Raw genomic sequence first — 19,702 nt, forward strand, 5'->3', positions numbered from 1 at the left:
ATTGAGTTTATTTGCTCTGAGCTCATGCAGTGTTTAATAACTTATCATAGGTCGACAAAATTAATACTTTATATAATTATTGGTTGATAATTAGATTAACCCACACAGTTCCCCAACTAATGACAGTGTACGTATAGGATAGACTACACCTAAGAGTAGAATATGCGTCTATGTAACCTCCGCGGTTACGGTTAGCCCGAGGCGCAAAGCCGAGGGAATCTAACCGTAACCAAGGTGGTTACTAAGACGCATATTCTACGAGTGGGTGTGGTCTATCTAACTTGGACTTCATTGCGCATGCGCGAGGCGTGGTTATAAAAAGCCAGGTTTGGTGCGTAGCAACAGAAATTGAATTTGTGCGAGCTGGACGAGCTGGAGAGCTGTGAGAGACACCAGTTGACAGAAAAAGACAAGAAGACGGCTTCAAAACAATGAAAAACTACAGTAAGACTTAGTAAAGCTTGTGAAACGCTTCCTGAAGATACTGGAAAGAACAGACAAGTAAAAAGAATCTAGAACTATGCTAGAACCGACTGCAACACTACAAGAAGAAGAATGAAGCTCTGTGGTGGAGTAGAGGGGGGTATAGAGCAGACTGGACCGGCATGGAACCTTAAAAAACTCAATAGAAAGTATCAAGCGACTGCTAAAGTGTTTTTAATGCTTCCTGGCCCCCCTTGCCCATGCCCAACTGGAAAAAGCAAAGCAAGAATGGATATTGACTGAACAAACTATCGCATTCTGTGTTTTTTATAATGTTTTTGTCATCTTCTTGTCACTTTCACTAAAAATTTCATTCCAACTTTTGAGAACTTCCTGCAAATTATTTGTCACTTCCTGTAGAATATGCGTCCATTTCCTGTAGAATATGTGTCCACTTCCTGTAGAATATGTGCCCATTTCCTGTAGAATAAGTACCTTCTTGTAGATTATGCTCATGTAATCTACTGTTTTTAGCCAATCAGATTAATTACAGATGATGTAATGTAGTCTAAATGTAGTTTGTAAGTGGGCGTATCTTGTCTTGTACAGTCATGCGGAAGCAGCTAAAATCTCCGGAAGCTAATAATTACTCATTGTTTGGTCTATATTTGTATTACAGCAAGTTTTAAAGTAGTACAGAGTAACTGGATAGAGAGATCAAAACTGTTCGTGTTATCAAGCTATCAACTGGATTCTCCGGACGGCAAAGACATGAGCAAGCTCTTACGCAAACTGGGCTTGAAGAAGTCTACTGTGATTGATTTCTGGGACTGCTCCAAGCTCAACCTGTTTGACTTGCCCAAAGAAGTGTTCCGACACAGGCAGACCCTCAAGTCCCTCTCCATTAACAACAATCATATTAGAGATATACCAAAGGTGAGGCAAAGTTCTGTCTAGCTGACAGTTGCATATGGTTTGTGGTTTAGCTCAAACTGTTGCATGGTTGTTATTCAACTTTAATGAAGCTCGAAGATGAAGGTTGTAGATAAGCTGCACTGGCACTTGTGTTGATCACCGAAGTGTTAACATTTAATAGATATTTACATTCTGCAAATTCTGCACAATTAATGCACCACTGTAGTTCGATTCTTGTACCTTTGTGTCAATTTACTGGTGTATAACCAACTGTGTCGGTCATATTAAGCATAACGAAAACAGAGTCGCCTGTGTACCGTGTAGTAATACAACTGTGACAGTCCAAATGAGTGAACTCTTTCTATAATTGCATTACCTGTTGTCTCTAAACCTCCCTCATTTAGCTAGCATATCTGATAGATCGGAAAGATAAAATGTTCATGACTGTACAAGGTTGATTGAGACATTTCTTGATGCCCCTCTTTGTACGGTGTACAATAGTATTATTATCCTCCCCTTGACTCAACTAGTGTAGGTCTCAAAGCATCCCCATGCTTGTTGTCAACGTTTTTCTTGTCTTTTTTCTTGTCTGTTCTCTACAAAATCTTTAAGTGACCTTCTGCAAGCTCTCCTGGTGTTCTAGAGTCTTATTTCTTAATTTGTCTTTTAGCCGTTTTTTCTCTCTTAAACTCATCTTCAACTGGGAGAAACTCGATTTGTTGCTACGCATCCTTCTGGTTGTGCATGTTTTTATAGTGACTAGTGACAATTAAACTGTGTGTTTGGTGAGCGTGCGATAAGTGTGCCAACAGCAAAGTGAACTGAGCTTTACCTCACCAAATTAGAAACCATAGGTCAGCGTAATTATCTCCTTCGGATAACTGTTTGTTTATGGTTTTATGTTTGTGAGCTTGGAATGCACTCTGCCATGGTATCGAATGCACTGCCAATTTCCAATGATGAATTGTTGACGCCAATTCTTTAAAAAATCTGGCATTCCCAGTTATTTCCCAATATAGTGGAGTTACCCACCACATTGAGGTGTTTATATAGTGTCACCGCTGCAAAGAATAGAGTCTAGTGGTTTTTACTCCAGTATAAATTATTGTTCCATATTGTTATTGTGTGTCTGCATGTACTGTCTGTCGGGCTATCACCGTGGTTTATCGATTGTTAAATCTGTGCATGCCATAGCTGCCAATATGGCAACCTCTCAAAACTAGCTTTCTCAGGTGCTCAGTGCTTGTCCGACACTTGAGTACAACCATTGACGTCATTAATAAAATAATTGATGTGGACACTGTTCACGATTGTGTCTGTTTTAGGGCTCACAGTTATGCTGGGACAAGGTGTGACTGTACGCATTAAGTGTTAATCATTGCTAACTGCCGTCAATGACCCAGTAACTAGGAATGGTCCAAATTGTTAATGTGCTAATACTTATGGTCGACTGTGGGTTATATTCAAGTATCCAAAAGTGAGGAGTTATGGATGGGAAAAACTAATTCTGATGTGGGCTTGTCTTAAATGTTAACAAATAACGTTATTGTTTGTCACCATGTCAACAGCTATGCCCCTGGGGGCTTGCTTGTTTGTTGCTCGTGACATCAGATGACCACTGTACATGTGATCATTCTGCCTGGCTAGCCATTATTATGCCTACAAGAGACAATGATTGTCATTACCAGCTTTACACTCTCAACCTGTCATCCAGGATTCATAACTCTTTTTAACCTTAGGCACTACATTCGTTTTAAATTAGTAGTCCTGCTAGCAGCCTTTTGTCTCTTGAAAATCCCCTTTATACTCTGGTATGCTTTATATGTCCTGGGGCAGCTTGATTGATTAATAAGCTTTGCATGTACATGTATATAATAATTGGTTTTTGAGTTGGAGCAAGAATATGAGAATGTTAGCTATAGACTTACACTAGTTATTAGGGGCCGTTCTACGGACGGGCCACTTTTTGTGATTGTTATCAGTCCCCACTAAGTTTCACTATCTGCTGAGTTGATCAATTTGCATGGTTTGAAGTGGATCAGAGCATTTTTGTAGTCTAGCCATGCATGCAGATTTATAAATTTTTTAGTCACTGTGCCTATACGCAGACGATTAGGTTGATTAGCACTTCTCTTGGAGAGTTACTGTATTTACATTGTAGACTCTCATGACTGCGCGCAACAAACCATGCATGCGCGCGTATAGGCCATTCTGTGTCCATGCAGGCTGATAGAAGAGTGAGAGGTCCTATAGGAGCCACAGACGGAGTAAATTATCCCCTCTACACGCTATAGCAAACTCGCAAGGGAGCCGCGAGCTCTATATTGCATGCGCAATTGTATTATATATATACGCATTCTTCCCTTGGATACACTTAACATGTGCCATCTACCCTACACAATGCACCAGATGCACCCCATGTTTGGAAATCGTGAATATGATTATTTGTAGCCACTTTGCCACAGACAGCTATGAATATTGTGTTTAGGAATTCTAGATATGCTGGGGCAGCCATCACTGTCTAGTCAGGCTCAAGTGTTATATCCTAGCCAGGGAAATAGAGTCAATATTGCTCCCCTCTGTAGTGGGCATGTAGACTGAAGCTGTAGACATTCCTTAACAAAGATTACACCTACAGTACAAACATACATGTATCAAATGGTACTGGGTTGTGCCAGACTTTGCATGGGTAGCCAGGTTTGCTGAATAATAGCTTGATCGTACAAGCTATTATTTTCTAACCATTAGGTATAATGTACATGTGTACGTACAACAGAACATACTGTATAGACATTCACTAAGATCCCCCCCCCCCCACACGCACACACACACTCTTAGACCATCTTTATGATCGAGGGCCTAGAGGAGCTGGACATCAGTGAGAATGACATCCTCTTTATTCCCCCGGCTATCTCAAAACTTCCCAACCTCACCTCCCTCGTCATCAGCAAGAACTGTGAGTGGGTGTGGTCTGTAAAGGGTGAAGGGTGTGAGCCGTAATTGTAGATGTTACCAGCTTTTACTGGTACATGTGACTTGATATAACCAAGAGTTGATATACAACTCTAAGAGTGTTTTGTAAACGTCTGCATCAGTATTGAAGGTTTCACACTTCATAAAAGTGTTTACGAGGATATTGTTGAATACACTTTGAGCCTAAATTGCAGTAGTTTATGGCTTGTAGCTACACACATTTAGTTACGTCTGGAGAATCAAATCATGGAAGCACCGTAAGCCCCAGTTCAAAACATCCTCCAATGCAAGCCTATAATTATATAGCTAGCTAATTATTCCATTGCCATCACGGTGCAATGTTTCCTCCTCACTATCCTCTCCTCCCTCCACACCCTCCACACACGCAGCTCTGGCGAGCATACCTGATGCCATTCGCCATTGTCAACAGCTGATTTCGCTGGACCTGAGTATTAATCCCTTGGGCTCCCTATGTGAAAGCGTGACCGAACTGCGGCAGCTCAGGAAACTCATACTCAACGACACTCAATTAGAAGAGCTCCCCCCAAACATTGGAAAGTAAGTGTTGAGGTGATTATGTACAAGGGCCTACATGGTTGTCATGGCCGGGTGGTTGGCATAGAAATGCATGTAATCCAGTTTTGATTCTAATGGAGTTGCATTGTATATATAATTTATGTGGAATAATAAGCAGGCTAGCTGTTTGTTTGAGTGTAGCAATGGAAGCTTTTATTACTGTGTTGACTGAACTCCCATCTTAATGGCTAACTGCCTCTCTGCCTCTCACTTCCTCCTTTAGCTAGTACACATCACTGACGCATACACAGCCACTGCCATCATTGTAAGGCATCTGTACGCACTCTTTGAATTCTGTTGTGCCAACTAAGATAGTTACCATACCAAACCTGACCCGAGGATGGCACTCTGTGGTAGAGAGGGGCTGGTTGGCAGGGGCTTATAGAGGAATCTCTATCATGTATATAGTGGGTGTCTAATTAGGAAGTGCCTATTGTTCTAGTGTTGCCTTACAAAGAGTGCGATTTGTATTGACTCTAAGACTGTTCTTATGTGGATCATAATTATTGTATATGAAATTAATTTAATTGAGAGTGCATGTTCTATGAATGTTGCCTGCATTGATTCTGTTGTCCTTATAGGCAATTGAGTGCATGTTCTACGAATGTTGCCTGCATTGATGTTGTTATCCTTATAGGCAATTAGCCAGCTTCCTGTGACAACATTAGTTTTAGCACATGTATTGTGCCATTGGCCCTGCATGTGGTACGTGTGTCCCATTAGGATGTCTGGTTAGCTAGGTCACAACATTGTCCTTGATTGCTCCCATGGTGACCTATGTGCCCTGAGGCGCATATTAAAAACTTTTCCCAGAGCCTCCACACCAAAATGGAGACAATTCATCATGAATACTAGTAGTGGTAGCCAACACTCCTGCCATCACACAGATCCCCAGCCAGGCTTACATGTAATTGGTCTCCTTATCTTCATCAGCTATGAGGGGGCCTAATGTGTTTTGTCTTTGAACTTATAAAAGCTTACACAAGTGCTGCACTGTATATACTACATGTAGTGTCAAGGTATCTTTTAACAATAATCAATGAGTACTTTTCTACATACTTTACTACTGCCATTGTACGGATCTTGAAAAGGCATTATCTATATGTCATTTTTTGACACATTCCTCTCGTACATGTATGTTCGGTATATAGGCAGCGAAACAGCTGCCAATCTTTGAAGCTGTAATTGATTCCGTCACCCGCCCATCCTCACATGGAATACCTCCATGTCACCCTCTCCCTCTGATCTTTAAGTTTCTTTGTGTGATGACTATTGCTCTATGGTGCCTTGTTGCCTAATAAGAATTATTGGTGATTAATGATCCTGTGAAGTTAGAGCTAGTGGTATTTATAAAGTAATGATATGAGAATAACTAGACTGTGAGCATGCACGTAGCACCTACCATACCACACACAATGTAATCTCATACGGTAATGCACCATAAATTATTATAATGTTGTCTGTACGTGTGTAGTTGATTAACTTCGGTTTATTAGCGTACATTTATGTCAAGTTTGACAAGTGTATGCACCACTTAGTTTACTGCTCTGCACCAATCCTTCTCATTGTATTCACAGTTAAGTCTAGGATTGATTATTCGAAACCAGAGGAGGTAGGATACGCATCATGGTGCGCCTCAGTAATTAACAATCCAGGTTTAACGCATTCACAGTTAAGTCTAGGATTGATTTCAACTGCTCTACCTGATAACCTATTCATAGCTTTTGTCTACGTGTTGTACTGTCCAATGATATTCATTGGAGACACTTGCCTGTGGTTGTAACTATGGTCTATTATACAATGCCTGCATGTGGCCTGGGGGTGTATCAGGTTTCATTGCCATGGTGTTTAGACTGAAGCAAAAACTTCAAACAGATGTTTTGTTGATAGTCATGGCAGGGAAAACGAGGGATGGTGGGTACTTTTTGTACGTAGCGCAGTTAAAAAAATGTTGAGTAGTTTTATAGCTATTGTCTTAATTAAAATACTTAACGGTACCTAAAACTATCTATCTCTCTCTCTCTCTCTCTCTCTCTCTCTCTCTCTCTCTCTCTCTCTCTCTCTCTCTCTCTCTCTCTCTCTCTCTCTCTCTCTCTCTCTCTCTCTCTCTCTCTCTCTCTCTCTCTCTCTCTCTCTCTCTCTCTTCTCTCTCTCTCTCTCTCTCTCTCTCTCTCTCTCTCTCTCTCTCTCTCTCTCTCTCTCTCTCTCTCTCTCTCTCTCTCTCTCTCTCTCTCTCTCTCTCTCTCTCTCTCTCTCTCTCTCTCTCTCTCTCTCTCTCTCTCTCTCTCTCTCTCAGGCTCTCTAAACTGGAAATACTGGAGATCAGGGAGAACATGCTGCAGACACTACCAGGGTAAGTATTAGTAGAAACGAGGATGGTTTCCACCTGTACATCCAATAGCCATTGACAACAACTTTGGTTGGTGGTGTGCACTTAGCTACATGTATATACTGATGCCAGTTGTGCTCATGCAGCTTTTAATAGTATTTTATGTGACTTCCCTCTCCTTCTTAGGTCAATGAGTCACCTCACTCTCCTGGAGAAACTCGATATTGGCAACAACGAATTTGTCACCATGGTGAGTTGCACATGCACTAGTCATGTGTGTGTGTCAGCTCTCAGTGTTGTAATCTTCCATACAGCCCACTGTCGTAGGGAGTCTGGAGAGTCTGTGTGAACTGTGGCTGGACTCCAACACCATCAACTCTATTCCAGAGGTGAGCACCAGTTGCCCTGGCTGGCTGAGCAGCAGAATGCATGGAACATTCATCAACTAGTATTATAGTACTCTTCACACAATCACTTGTTTTCTATACACATTCTCCACTGCCTCCCCTCCACACACACACACACACACACATACACAGCAGCTACGTACAATATAGCTATAGCTACCGCAAGCACAAGTATGCATTTATTACGGTCTCTATTGATCCACTAACACAACACTATTACCCAATGACACCCCTTACACACACACACACACACACACACACACACACACACACACACACACACACACACACACGCAGGAGCTGGGCAACCTCCACAACCTCCGCTTCCTAGAGATGTCTGAGAACCACATCATGGTGCTCCCCAACACAGTGGGGGGCTGGGTCAAACTAACTGACCTTTACGCCAACGAGAACCTTATCTCCATGTTGCCGGACGCCTTTGGAATGTTGAGTAACCTGCGGATAGCCAATCTCAGCTCAAACAGACTTGGGGGCCTACCAGACACAGTGTATGGACTAACCAGCCTTGTGGAGCTGGATCTATCCCACAACCACATTACCGTAAGTCATACATGTACGTAACTCTCTTGTCAACAAATTAAATACTCATTAACTAGTTGGGTGGGTTAGCTTTCACGAGTACAAGTGATCAATTACCCAATCCTTGTCACGTAGCCATGTATCTTTTTTTGCATAGAATAAAACTCACACTTATAAACTAATAATGAAATTTGTAACAATTAAGGTCTGTATACGTACGTACGTACGCATTGAGTCTTGACTACTTTCTACTACTTTTAGCATTCTTAAACACCCCACATACATGTAACTGGGCTTTAGCTATAGTGATATTGCCATTCTGCAGGAGCTTCCCAACTCTGTCGGTGGAATGACCAGCCTGGTGACACTGAACATCGATGAAAATCTCCTCTCATCTCTACCGCCTAAGGTACACACCAACAATTGAGATCCTGTTTCCTTCTCACAGTGTTTCCAGTTAATTTTGCTCCTATATTGCTATGGTAATTAATGTATCCCCCCACCCCTGTACAGATTGGAAACTGTACTCTGCTCAAGTACTTTTCAGTCCGAGATAACCAGTTGTGTGATGTTCCACCTGAGTGTGGTTTTCTGACGCAGCTGAGGATTCTAAACGTGGTGGGCAATCGTCTCTCCCACCTGCCCTACACTCTCATCGGTCTCAAGCACTTGTCTGCCATCTGGGTATCCGAAAATCAGAGCAGGCCCATCGTCGAGCTGCAGGTGGGTGGGTGTGGTTAGGTACATGTAAATGGCATCCATAGCTCATTAATATTCTTATATCCTCTGTCAGGGTATACATGGACATGGACATGCACTGTAGTTCTGTCAATCACAACTTACTGCCTGCTAGCTTAATTAATATATGACTATTACGAAAACTTGAATGATTTTTTGATCAGGTGGAGAAGGGAGACAGAAGAGACGGAGGAGAAAAGTGGCTGACTTGTTTCCTCTTCCCCCAGCAAGGAAGAGAGTCTCCATTCGAGGAAGGTCAGTCGACTAAACACAATCTGCCATGCACTATACGTATAAATCATACTTTATCTCTAGAACTCAAGTTCAAGCTGTTGCATAATCATAATAACTATATAATTACATGTATGTCCTTGGGTCCACACACGCACACACAACCAACACTCCACCCCTTACACCACACACCCCACACACAGCCACCTCCCCCCTGGATGTAGCGGCTGACGAAGATCCTGTCATGAAATCAACGAATCGAAAAGGTAGTCAAGTTAATTTTGACATCCAAGTATTGGACAAGCGGAGCAAGTTGAGTCGAGACCCCACCCCTTTCCCCAAGGAACTACACAACAGGGCCATGCAGTGGAGGGCGGCCAGGGACATTCATCCTGAAGCAGAGGTGTGTGTGTTATGTGTTTGTGTGCGTACGTTGAGGAATTATAACATTATGTACGAGCCTAGTTTGAGTTTGGAAGCTCACTCGAGTTGAGTTGATCACTCTCAAAATAATACCATGCAGCGATCCCTTCATTTATGTCACTCCCAATGAATGCATGTGTAGATGTAGTCGATACACTATGGTTGTTTCAATGTCTCTACCGCCCACCCCCAGAGCCTGTTGGTCCCCCCCAGTGGAGACCACTCCCCCCAGCCCGAGGATGTGACCCTCAGGCACACATCTCGCAGACTCGTCAAGAATAGATACAGCTTAATGAGAGCTTTCTCAGACCCACTTGATGAGGTGAGTTTTAAAGCATCCACTGTAACACTAGGAAGTTGGTTTTACGTTACAACCCTTTACCAGATCGTACTAATTCAGTTGGTAAAGAGTGAATAAATCAAAGCATTACTTCAAAGCTCAATTTTTATATATTAGTTAGGTGATCTTTACCTATTTTGTAAATTTGAGATACAGCTAACTACCAATACTCACAATTACTTCTGCACACACACACACACACACAGCACTTGAAACCTGTTGGTGGGTACATACACGACAGTCCACCCATCTCCCCGCCACCTGCCCATACACACAAGTCCCCCTCCCATTCTCCAATAAGCCCCGGTCGCTACTCCCCCTCGGCCAATGGTCTCATCCCATCTTCCGGGACAGGCTCACCCCTATCCTCTGCATACTCACCACACAGCTCTGTCCAGCCTATACCTCCACCCTCCGGTTTTGCATCCAGCGCAAGAGTGCCTTCTCCAGTGAGTTTATCACCTAAGCTCCACCCATCACAGAACGGAGGAGTCGCCTATCAGCAGCCCCATCTACGAGATGCTCAAGTTATTCGACAAGAGGTTCAATTTGTACCGCATGGCTCACCAAATTCAAACGGGAATAATAATGCCCACAGGAGTAGGTTCCCCGATCATAACATCAGTCTCGGAAAGGTGAATCAGGTAATGGGATCTGCGGAAATAGAATTGGAACTTCAGACTCCCCCACCGCTTCAACAACAGTATTTCCCAATTAGTCAAGTGAGTAATCTATCTCATCCTGAAACCCGTTCCAGCATGGAATCGGGTTTTGATGCCGATACCGAACCTGAAAACCAGCAGAACCCGTGGTACAATATATCTCCAAATGCTTCCCCTAAATCTCGCCGTCGAAGTCGTGATAATCGCCCCATCTTAGGCCCTCAAGTGACTGTACCCTCAGGGCATATGAACCCACATCACATTCGAACTTCTTCCGAGTCTAGAGATTCACATCACTCAGGGAGTCAAATGTCACAACACGATGATAGTACATCGGACGATTACGAACGACTGGTATTCAAGCAGCCACACCCCCAGAGCGGGAGGTCCTCCACACTGGCCGAGCAAAGGAGGGGGTCCCTTGATGCCGTGGTAATGTTATCAGCCAAGGAAAAGTCGAACACGTTTACATACGGGGAGTACCAGCAAGCCTACCCACCTAGTCACAAGCCGTCTCACTCATTTGATGTCACAGCGCATGTGGGAGTTAGAGGTCATGTGAGACGCACCCCACCCTCCTCACACCACTCACAAGAATCGCACCACTCAACAAGGCCACCGATTCCGCAATCAAGCCGACCTTCAAGCCGTGCCTCTTCTGGAAGAAGTCGTTCGGAGAAGAGACCTCATCATGTCCGAAACCACTCGCAGCCTGAGCACATGGCACATGCTGTTCCCAACTCCACAAACTCACACTCACAACCTGACTCGAGGTCACCAAGCCACACCCATTCTCGAAAGACAAGCACAAAGAGCAACGACTCCGTGTTTCATAGTGCATATCCGGGTCACCGAGTTGTCGAGGGTAGGAGCTCGTCAAGTCACAATCAGTCAAAGATACATCATCAAACTCACGACCCAAGAACACACAATATGCACAAGACTGGTAGAGGCCGATTCTACTCTGACATACACTCTAAGATAGTTGAGAACGAACTATATCAGCACAATCATCCAAGACACAATTCTGAGCGTTTAAGGAGTTACCCCAACTATGCGAGTGATGATAGCAGGCAGAGTACACCTGTGGCCACACCTACACTTGCAACAAGGGTATGTTAATAATATGGCAACTAAACTCGGAAATGCTATTGTTACAATAATTGTAATGCCCTGCATAAAGTTGCGTGTTTTTGTGCCCTGGAATCTGTCTTAAATACCTTTGTACACAAGAGGCATATTTCCCACTTCATTCATGACTAATGACTTAGTAATGAGTTATTGTAGCAATTAATTATATCCTCTTTACGTGTCTTATTGATGTGTTAATTCCATCTAGTTTTGATGTTAGCTCATGATCAAGTGCATTATTGTTTCCCACACCTATACAGAGTAACTATGTGAGTGGCAATGACAGTGGATTTGACAGTATGAACAGAAGCAACAGAAGTCCAATGCTAAGCCCTGGCAATGGCAACCAGGTGAGATATACATGTATCAATCCTAAACTAAGCCCTGGCAACCTGGTGAAAAATATGAATGCTAAGCCCTGGCAACCTGGTGAGATATATGAATGCTAAGCCCTGGCAACCTGGTGAGATATATGAATGCTAAGCCTTGGCAACCTGGTGAGATATGAGATGGCCTTTGATCTAGTTATGGACAGAGGAACACAGTGTCGCCTGTGTGGAGGTAGTGTATTAAATTGCATTGCTCTACTAGGGTAATATGATATAGAATGCAAAAGTATCTTTAGCTCTGACCAAAATTATGACTGTTTGTGTAATTATAGCCAATAGTAAAGCACTCAGTAAAGCTGTCTCTTCATTGATACCTGTCTTTCCATTAATAAATTATCATTGCACAATTGATTAGAACAGTGTAGAGTGTGGGCTGTGCAATACATGACATGACACAATGTATATAGTTAGATTAAGTATCTTTTCCCATGCCTGCACAATAACTAAGAGTTTTTTTAACTCGTGTACCAGCCTTGTTAACTCCAGCTAAGTTATGTGAGCTTTGTCGGCCTTTGCACACAACAACACATTTTCAGCCTTGTATGCTTTGTCGACCTTTGCACTATTGACTGTATTCCCCTTGTTTTTGTGTCACAGTACTATGTTGAGCTTGAGAAGAATCCCACTCTTGGCCTGGGCATCACGGGAGGTGTGGGAGGAGAGAACGCCATAAAACCCGGAGATCAGGTGAGTCTCTCTCTCTCTCTCACACACACACAAACACACAATGTCTTGACAGATACGATATAGTAGTTTTTCGTAGATCACCCATTGTGGAGTACATAAAATGTTGGCATTTTTCTAAGAAAAAGTCCATTATTTCAACCAATACGTGTAGGATTGGTAGAGCATTTGTACTGATTGTCATAGGATACATGTACATGTATACCTCTGAGAAATGTGGTGTTTTCTGTTGAAGGGGCTTGTAGTGTTACTGTAATCCCATTACCATTCCCTATGCAAGCAGATTCCAAGGTTCTGACTACATGTAGCTGTGCTAGATGTTGTAACTCGACAATGATTCCCATTCCAAACGTATATACCAATGTCCTAGGAAATGGTTGCTATAATGACTGTAGTTGTTGGCCTAGTTATTTTTTTATCACTTAATTTCCATATAGGGACGAACATGACAAGGAATCAGAACTAAATAACAATAAAATGTCCCTAAACAACACCTAGAGATCTCTTTCAATATGTCCCTAGACATCCTGAATGTTATATCAACATTCAATCTGCAGTCAGCTTGTCTATGTCCAAAGCTAGCTTGTGACTGGACTGTGGGCAGTGTATCCACACCTGTGTATGCTCTAATCCACATCTGTGTGATAGGATGTGTGGGACAGCCAAGCTGGTCACTGAGCTGTGCTAGACCCACCCCTTTCAGCCAAGGGAGTATAGCCCCCCACACACACTTAGTGATAACACTATGATGTTTACACATGTTGTGGTCAACTATAATACTGCACAAGTGCTTGTAAACTACATAGCACATGGTCCACTTAGCTGTAAGTAGGACTGCAAGGAATGCTTTGAAGTGTGACCAGAGGAGATATCCACATGTAATGGTGCACTGTATAGTTGCCTTCTTTCTCATACTTCCCACTTGGAAAGGAAACCAAACAAGCAAGGCCAATTAGTGGAAACTAAAACCATGGCAGACAGACTCGAGTACTGAGTATTTAGGTATTCCTATACAAGCAAGTGCATCGTGTTTATTCCTACAGCATGTAGATGTTGTACTTGGCTGAGTACACTGTAGCCTACAATCGGATACCTTAAATGGAGAAAAAACATGTGTAGCTACAATTCTATAATTAGGATGGTCTGGTAGTCATGGGGTTACGTTGCATGGTACTTGTAACATGACCCCATTAGACTAAACAGGACAATAGCACATGAAGTACGTCCTTTCAATCAAATGATCAAGCCTGTCCTGTGATAAGGATTAATTTTGTTGAAATTCAAATCATTGTTGTGTACTAGCTGGTGTACAAAGGCATACCTATAGGTGACATGGAGCATTAACCTTAGGGCTATTAGGGCTATTTATTAAGCTTCCATAATTCTTAAATTCTGGGAAGTATAATAAAAAGTTGTCTCTGATCCTTTCCTGTCACAGATGACAGGTGTGTGTTCACTTCCTCCTGGTAGTGACAGTTTGAGTAATGTAGGGCTTAGTGTCTCCCCAGCTGGAGGTCTGTGACAGTTCAGCTGGCAGCAGTGATCTACTTTTACTAAAGTGTTAAATGGACTGTGTTGGCTAATAGAATCACTGTTCTTCCCTTGTTAACACTTTTCACCATCACACTAATTTGATTCTCAGACAGTGTTGTTTAGTTACAGAGAATACTGTAAAGTCTTGTGTTAGCCCTTTGAATACATATAATGGCTGTATACAGACATATAGGCCCACTGTTCAATAAGGGATTTGTCACAGTTAAGATCTCAACTAGACAAATCTCGTCCTTTGATGTTTTTGAGTGTTTTGTTCTCTCAGCTGAACAATCTAATCACACAAAGGCTCTCTTGTTCACTCTGTTGAGTGGTAAAGCATGGTGGGTATCAGATTTCGTCTTTTAGCACACAAACTGCCAGCTGATAAGTACCATGTAGCATCACATGTTGTGGTTACAAAGAGTACGCGGGAGTTGCTTTGTATAAGATCGAACAGGTGTTGTGTTAATTATTGTGTCACTGAATTTGGTAAAATATGACTATCATCGCAATCAGCGTTGTAAGTTGCAATCTCAGCCATCACATGTGGATGTGCATAATTGTGCATACGGGCCGGGTGAGTATAGCAGGGCCATGTGTTCGTATCTCTAGTGTACTCCGTAACAATCGGTATTGTATATGAATGGTCCGTGCTATAATTGCTCCCAAAAATAGTCATAAAATCATGCCATCCATTCATCCCGTTGAAACAGTGAATATTATCATGCATGACTATCACACTGTCTCATTGTGCTCACTGCAGGGGTTCCATGTGTACAAGGTGACTGAGGGGTTACCAGCTCACCAAGTCGGAGTCATTGATGTGGGGGACCGACTGTTAGAGGTATGTATTATATCACACTGTTAGTTACTATTTTGTCTTTATACCAAAGTTACTTGCTCAAATTGTGGTTAATGTGACAGCTTTTTTAGTGCCTACATGTACATGAGTAAAATAAACTCCAGTATGTAAAAAAGCATGGTTGCATGTTGAATTCAGGGCTAAATTCAAGTGTATATGGTATGTGGTGGATACTGTGAGAGATCTGGTAACTTATAGTTTCTTTTCCCAAACATCAGTGCTTCCTAATCCCCAATCTTCACATGCATCTGTTTCAATTATGTGGAACCTGTCATTCCTGGTTATCCCCTTACATCCTGCCACATCAAATATGTATACACACTGACTAGTCACGATGTCACTTGACAGTTGCTTGTGGTGTAAACTGCAATTCCACAAATGAAAGTGAACTGTGTGTATACAGATGCCTAGTGGTGCTTGAAAGGCTTATAACAATCCACCATCCCTTTGCTTTACAGTAGGGTATCTTTGTTTATGCGAGATGTGGTTGTCATGGTCAATTAAGCTTTGCAATTTCACTTTTTTTAGACTTATTTTGTCTTGATGGGTAATGGAGCTAGACCTACATTCATTCTCCTCTTTGGGGAACCTGGGGTGCACTGTGCTTTAGCTAGGTGGATTCAGTTTCTATGAACATTAATTCACTCATACACTTGTGAGGTAACAACACTTCAATTTATATGTATGTCTCTGCTTAATTCTCATAGGTTAATGGTCACGCTGTGTCCTCCATGGCATGCGAAGATGTCTTATCGCTGCTAACTTATCAAGATGAACAAACTGTTACACTTTTGCTCAGCAAAGAACCTTCCCAAACTCTACTCTAGTTCAGAGAGAGGTCAGCCCTTAATTTTTCATTTCATGTTCTCATATCAGTATAATTTTACAGCACAGTATTAATTTTGTTTGCTCATTTAATGGCTTGTTTTATTTATTTGTCGTAAAATTAGCCTTTGAACAGTTTTTTCTAACCTATTTCCCCCGTTATATTTAATAATTATGTGTGAATTATTGTTCAATTTCGTTTATGTCCATAAGCTTGCATTATTGATCGATTCTCATATACATTAGATCTAGTACAACTACGTCCAGCCTGCATGGCAATAACAGCACTGTACAATTAAAGTAATACTGAAAAAAAGTTTTAAATAGCCATGCATGCTGCTAGCTTCCTTCACCGGCCTTCCCTAAGTGAAGTGGGAAGTGCGGCCTGGGGTCGAGGCTAGCAGCATGCGAGACAATAAAATTAGGGACAGTCCCTCAGTCACAAATCTATTTCCGGCTGGGCTGTGATTATAAAAGTGCAACAAGCAGTGTTTTCTGCAAAAAATAAGTTTTAGCTGTGTGTGCCGAGTCACAAGTTTATTCTTAGCTAGCTGTCCTAGATGAAGCGAGTTAACTCCACAAAGCCAATCAGACGGTTTGTCAAGAAGATAAAGAGAAGGTTCGCAAGACAACCCAAGATGGAGGCAATTCCTAGCTGTGCACCAGCTGCTGAAGCGGTACAGTCACATTCACCGTGTGACCAGAGTTTCTCAGAGCAAGACAAACTACCCCAGCCTTGCCCGCTGCATTCTCACTCTCTCTTCAAGAAACAGAAGGCTGCAACACTTCCCTGCATGAGCTGTAGTGGAATGACTACTTGCCTCCTCTATGAAGCGTGCTGCAACTCTCCAGTTTATAGCACTACCTCCAATTCCTCCATTCTCAGCAATGATTCTGGACTAGGCGAGGATGAAGCTGACAATGATGTATTTTACTCAGAAAATGAGTCGGAAGAGGAAGACATTGAGAACATGGTGGATGATGACGACTGGTGGATTGATGGCAACCAAATTGCTCTCAGGAAAGTACTGACCTCTTCCTCCTGTGAGACTGTATACAGGTGAGGATATTTAAATTGTGTTGTGTTGTGCTTCACCAAGCTAGCTATCAGGTTAAACGTATTCATGTGCTTCAGCTGAGCCATACTCTTTAGTAATAAACTCTTGCTTTACGCATTCTTGTGCTGTGTTTACTTGGTAATGTGGTATCTAAGTTTAACCACGAGCTTGCCACTTTTAGGAGTACGTGCACATGCATGCCATTATTACTTGTGCCAGATCGAGCCTTGTTTTTGTTATCTTAACTAAGTTTGACGCACCTCTTTTCTATTCCACCCCTCAGTGGCTACTGGCATGGCGACGTTGAGGTGCATGCACGGAGGTCCAGTGACTCAGAGCTAAGAGCTGGAGTGATTGCTGATGTCAATACACTCACCAATATCCGTCACGAAAACATTCAACTCTTCCTGGGAGTTTCTCGCAACCAACACACGGACTACGTCAGCATAGTTATGGAGTAAGTGCTCACTCTCATGTCTTCACACACTATTATTGTAAACACCTTTATATCCTATGATGTATTTTGTGCGCGTGACTGTGATTCATCACGAGCTCTTTATTGCACAGTCAGATGAAAGGATACTCCCTCCACCACCTGATACACAAGCAGAGCAAACAGTTCAGTTGTCCTTCCCTGAACAAGATTGCAACCCAGATTGCACAGGTAAGCACTGATAAGAATTATGGTTCCAGTCTGTGGCAACCCCCCTCTTGTTCTGCATTGCTAAAACATGACTCAGGGAATGGTTAAAAACAATAAGCTTGGGTTCCTTTCGAGTTTTCCAAGAACTAGAGGGGAAGCTTCAGATGTTTAGAATAGCTTTACCTTCTCGAGTTTCACATCCTCTTTAATATAAGCCAGCTGCCTACAGTTAGTTTCGTGTTTGGTTAAGGAAACAGGAACACAAACTGTTTAGATACACAGTTCTTGGAAAATTGGCTGCTTGTGATTCTTACCTTCCATGATAACAAACTGTGTTTGAGTTTATCATACAAACTTACTTCTGCAGGGAATTGAGTATCTTCATGCTAAAGGCATCTCTCACCCGATGCTGTCCTCCAAGTCAATCACCTACCACTACCGTGTGTGCATCTCGTTGCTCTCCCAATTTGAGGCTTCATCTGGTCACTTCGAGTCTGATGACCTTGTCTACTTGCCCCCGGAGGCCATCAGAACTGTATCCGTGCCCAGTGGCAGACAAGAGAGACGAGCCTCCTCTACTGTCTCCCTATTGGCTAGACCTGACACTCTCCTCACGCCAGAAGCTAATGTCTATTCGTTTGGGTAAGTTTTAATGTAGCTTGCACGTTTACAACATTCCTAGCCTACACGTCTTTCCGTTGGTAACAGACAGCTTGTTACTTTACAAGTGTTATTGATGGTGTGATAATGTATCGAGCATGTGAAAAACAACATGTACAGAGTTATTACTAAAAACCACTTTACTTCACTTTCTGTACATACAGGACGCTGATATACGAATTGCTTTCCTCTGAGAAACCATACCGTGGAACCCCTGCATCCACCCTCATCTCGTTAGTGGGCTCTGATGACAGGGTTCTCCCCTTGGCTAGTCTCCCAAATGGCATGTACAAACAAGTTGTGAGAAGATGCTGGAGAAGCCGTGCCGAAGACAGACCGACGTTTAAGGAGCTTTTGTGGACTATGGAACACAATGTAAGGATTCCATGTGGTTAGTACCAGCATTCAGCTTTATACAGATACAGTATGTATTAAAGTACAGTACAGATCGATAGCATTCAGCTTTATACAGATACAGTACGTATTAAAGTACAGTACAGATTGATACAATAGTTGCTTACTGGTTGAACAGTCTTTGTTCTTTGGAAGTAAAAGCAGTATTGGGAATCTGTCTTATCATTCATATTTTCCCTTATAGGCTACTCCCAAATCATGTGGATTCAAGTCCTCCTCTCAGTTCAGTTTTTCTGAGCCGCTGAATCTCAACAAACTGGCCCTTTGTCATTCTGTCTAACATTTCGACTATATCAAGACTATGATACGACTGTCACAGAGCTAAACGAAGACTCAGTCAAGAAGATCTCTGTATTACTGCTTCCCAACGATATTTTTTATCGTACATTTCTTGGTCACACATTTTGCATCTCTGCCACTCCATTAATACTTTGGTCTCTGCTTCTCAAATTCAGACCGGCCATTATTGAAACTGTTGTTGGTTGGTGGGAAGATCCCATATATATGACTGTGTGAAGTTGTTTTTATCTCATAATAATATTCCTTTTGTTGTTGTTGTGTCAATTCCTATTCCACAATCACTCACATGCTGGTCACCAACTTGTACCGACGTACATATATATATCACTTATTAACTCCAACCACGTGCACTTAGTTGTGATATGCATAACAATTGTGCTGCTCCGATTATTATGTGGAAGATAAATTAAACATTTGTATTAATTTGTGTCATTGTTCACATGCATACTGATACGAACTTCGATTCTTCACTACTTAGTTTACATACATACCTTACTGAAGTGAGAATTATGACAGTGGTGCAGTGCACCCTTATTATTAATTATCACTCATTTACTTAATTGACTCACTCATTAGGTTGCTGAAGAGTACAAGCATACATTGAAGATACATGTACATTGTATAAGCGCCACATTTTCGAGGCATT

The 19,702-nt window shown here is 42.2% G+C and overlaps 1 protein-coding gene across 1 annotated transcript; it reads left to right on the forward strand.

Moving 5' to 3' along the window:
* Positions 1–1,070: 1,070 nt before the first annotated feature.
* On the forward strand, positions 1,071–19,483 carry LOC135335211 (uncharacterized). Its single transcript, XM_064530630.1, has 24 exons — positions 1,071–1,359; positions 4,177–4,294; positions 4,701–4,869; positions 7,184–7,240; positions 7,403–7,466; positions 7,531–7,605; positions 7,921–8,184; positions 8,489–8,572; positions 8,677–8,886; positions 9,066–9,156; positions 9,336–9,535; positions 9,749–9,877; positions 10,102–11,670; positions 11,949–12,038; positions 12,675–12,764; positions 15,058–15,138; positions 15,864–15,982; positions 16,046–16,049; positions 16,542–17,041; positions 17,323–17,496; positions 17,607–17,703; positions 18,050–18,324; positions 18,507–18,717; positions 18,941–19,483. Exons 1-24 carry the CDS (start codon positions 1,195–1,197, stop codon positions 19,034–19,036), a joined length of 4,932 nt encoding a protein of 1,643 aa, XP_064386700.1. The 5' UTR covers positions 1,071–1,194; the 3' UTR covers positions 19,037–19,483.
* The last annotated feature ends 219 nt before the right edge of the window (positions 19,484–19,702 follow it).

This window comes from Halichondria panicea, chromosome 4 (assembly GCF_963675165.1).
Source record: "Halichondria panicea chromosome 4, odHalPani1.1, whole genome shotgun sequence".
Taxonomy (NCBI): domain Eukaryota; kingdom Metazoa; phylum Porifera; class Demospongiae; order Suberitida; family Halichondriidae; genus Halichondria; species Halichondria panicea.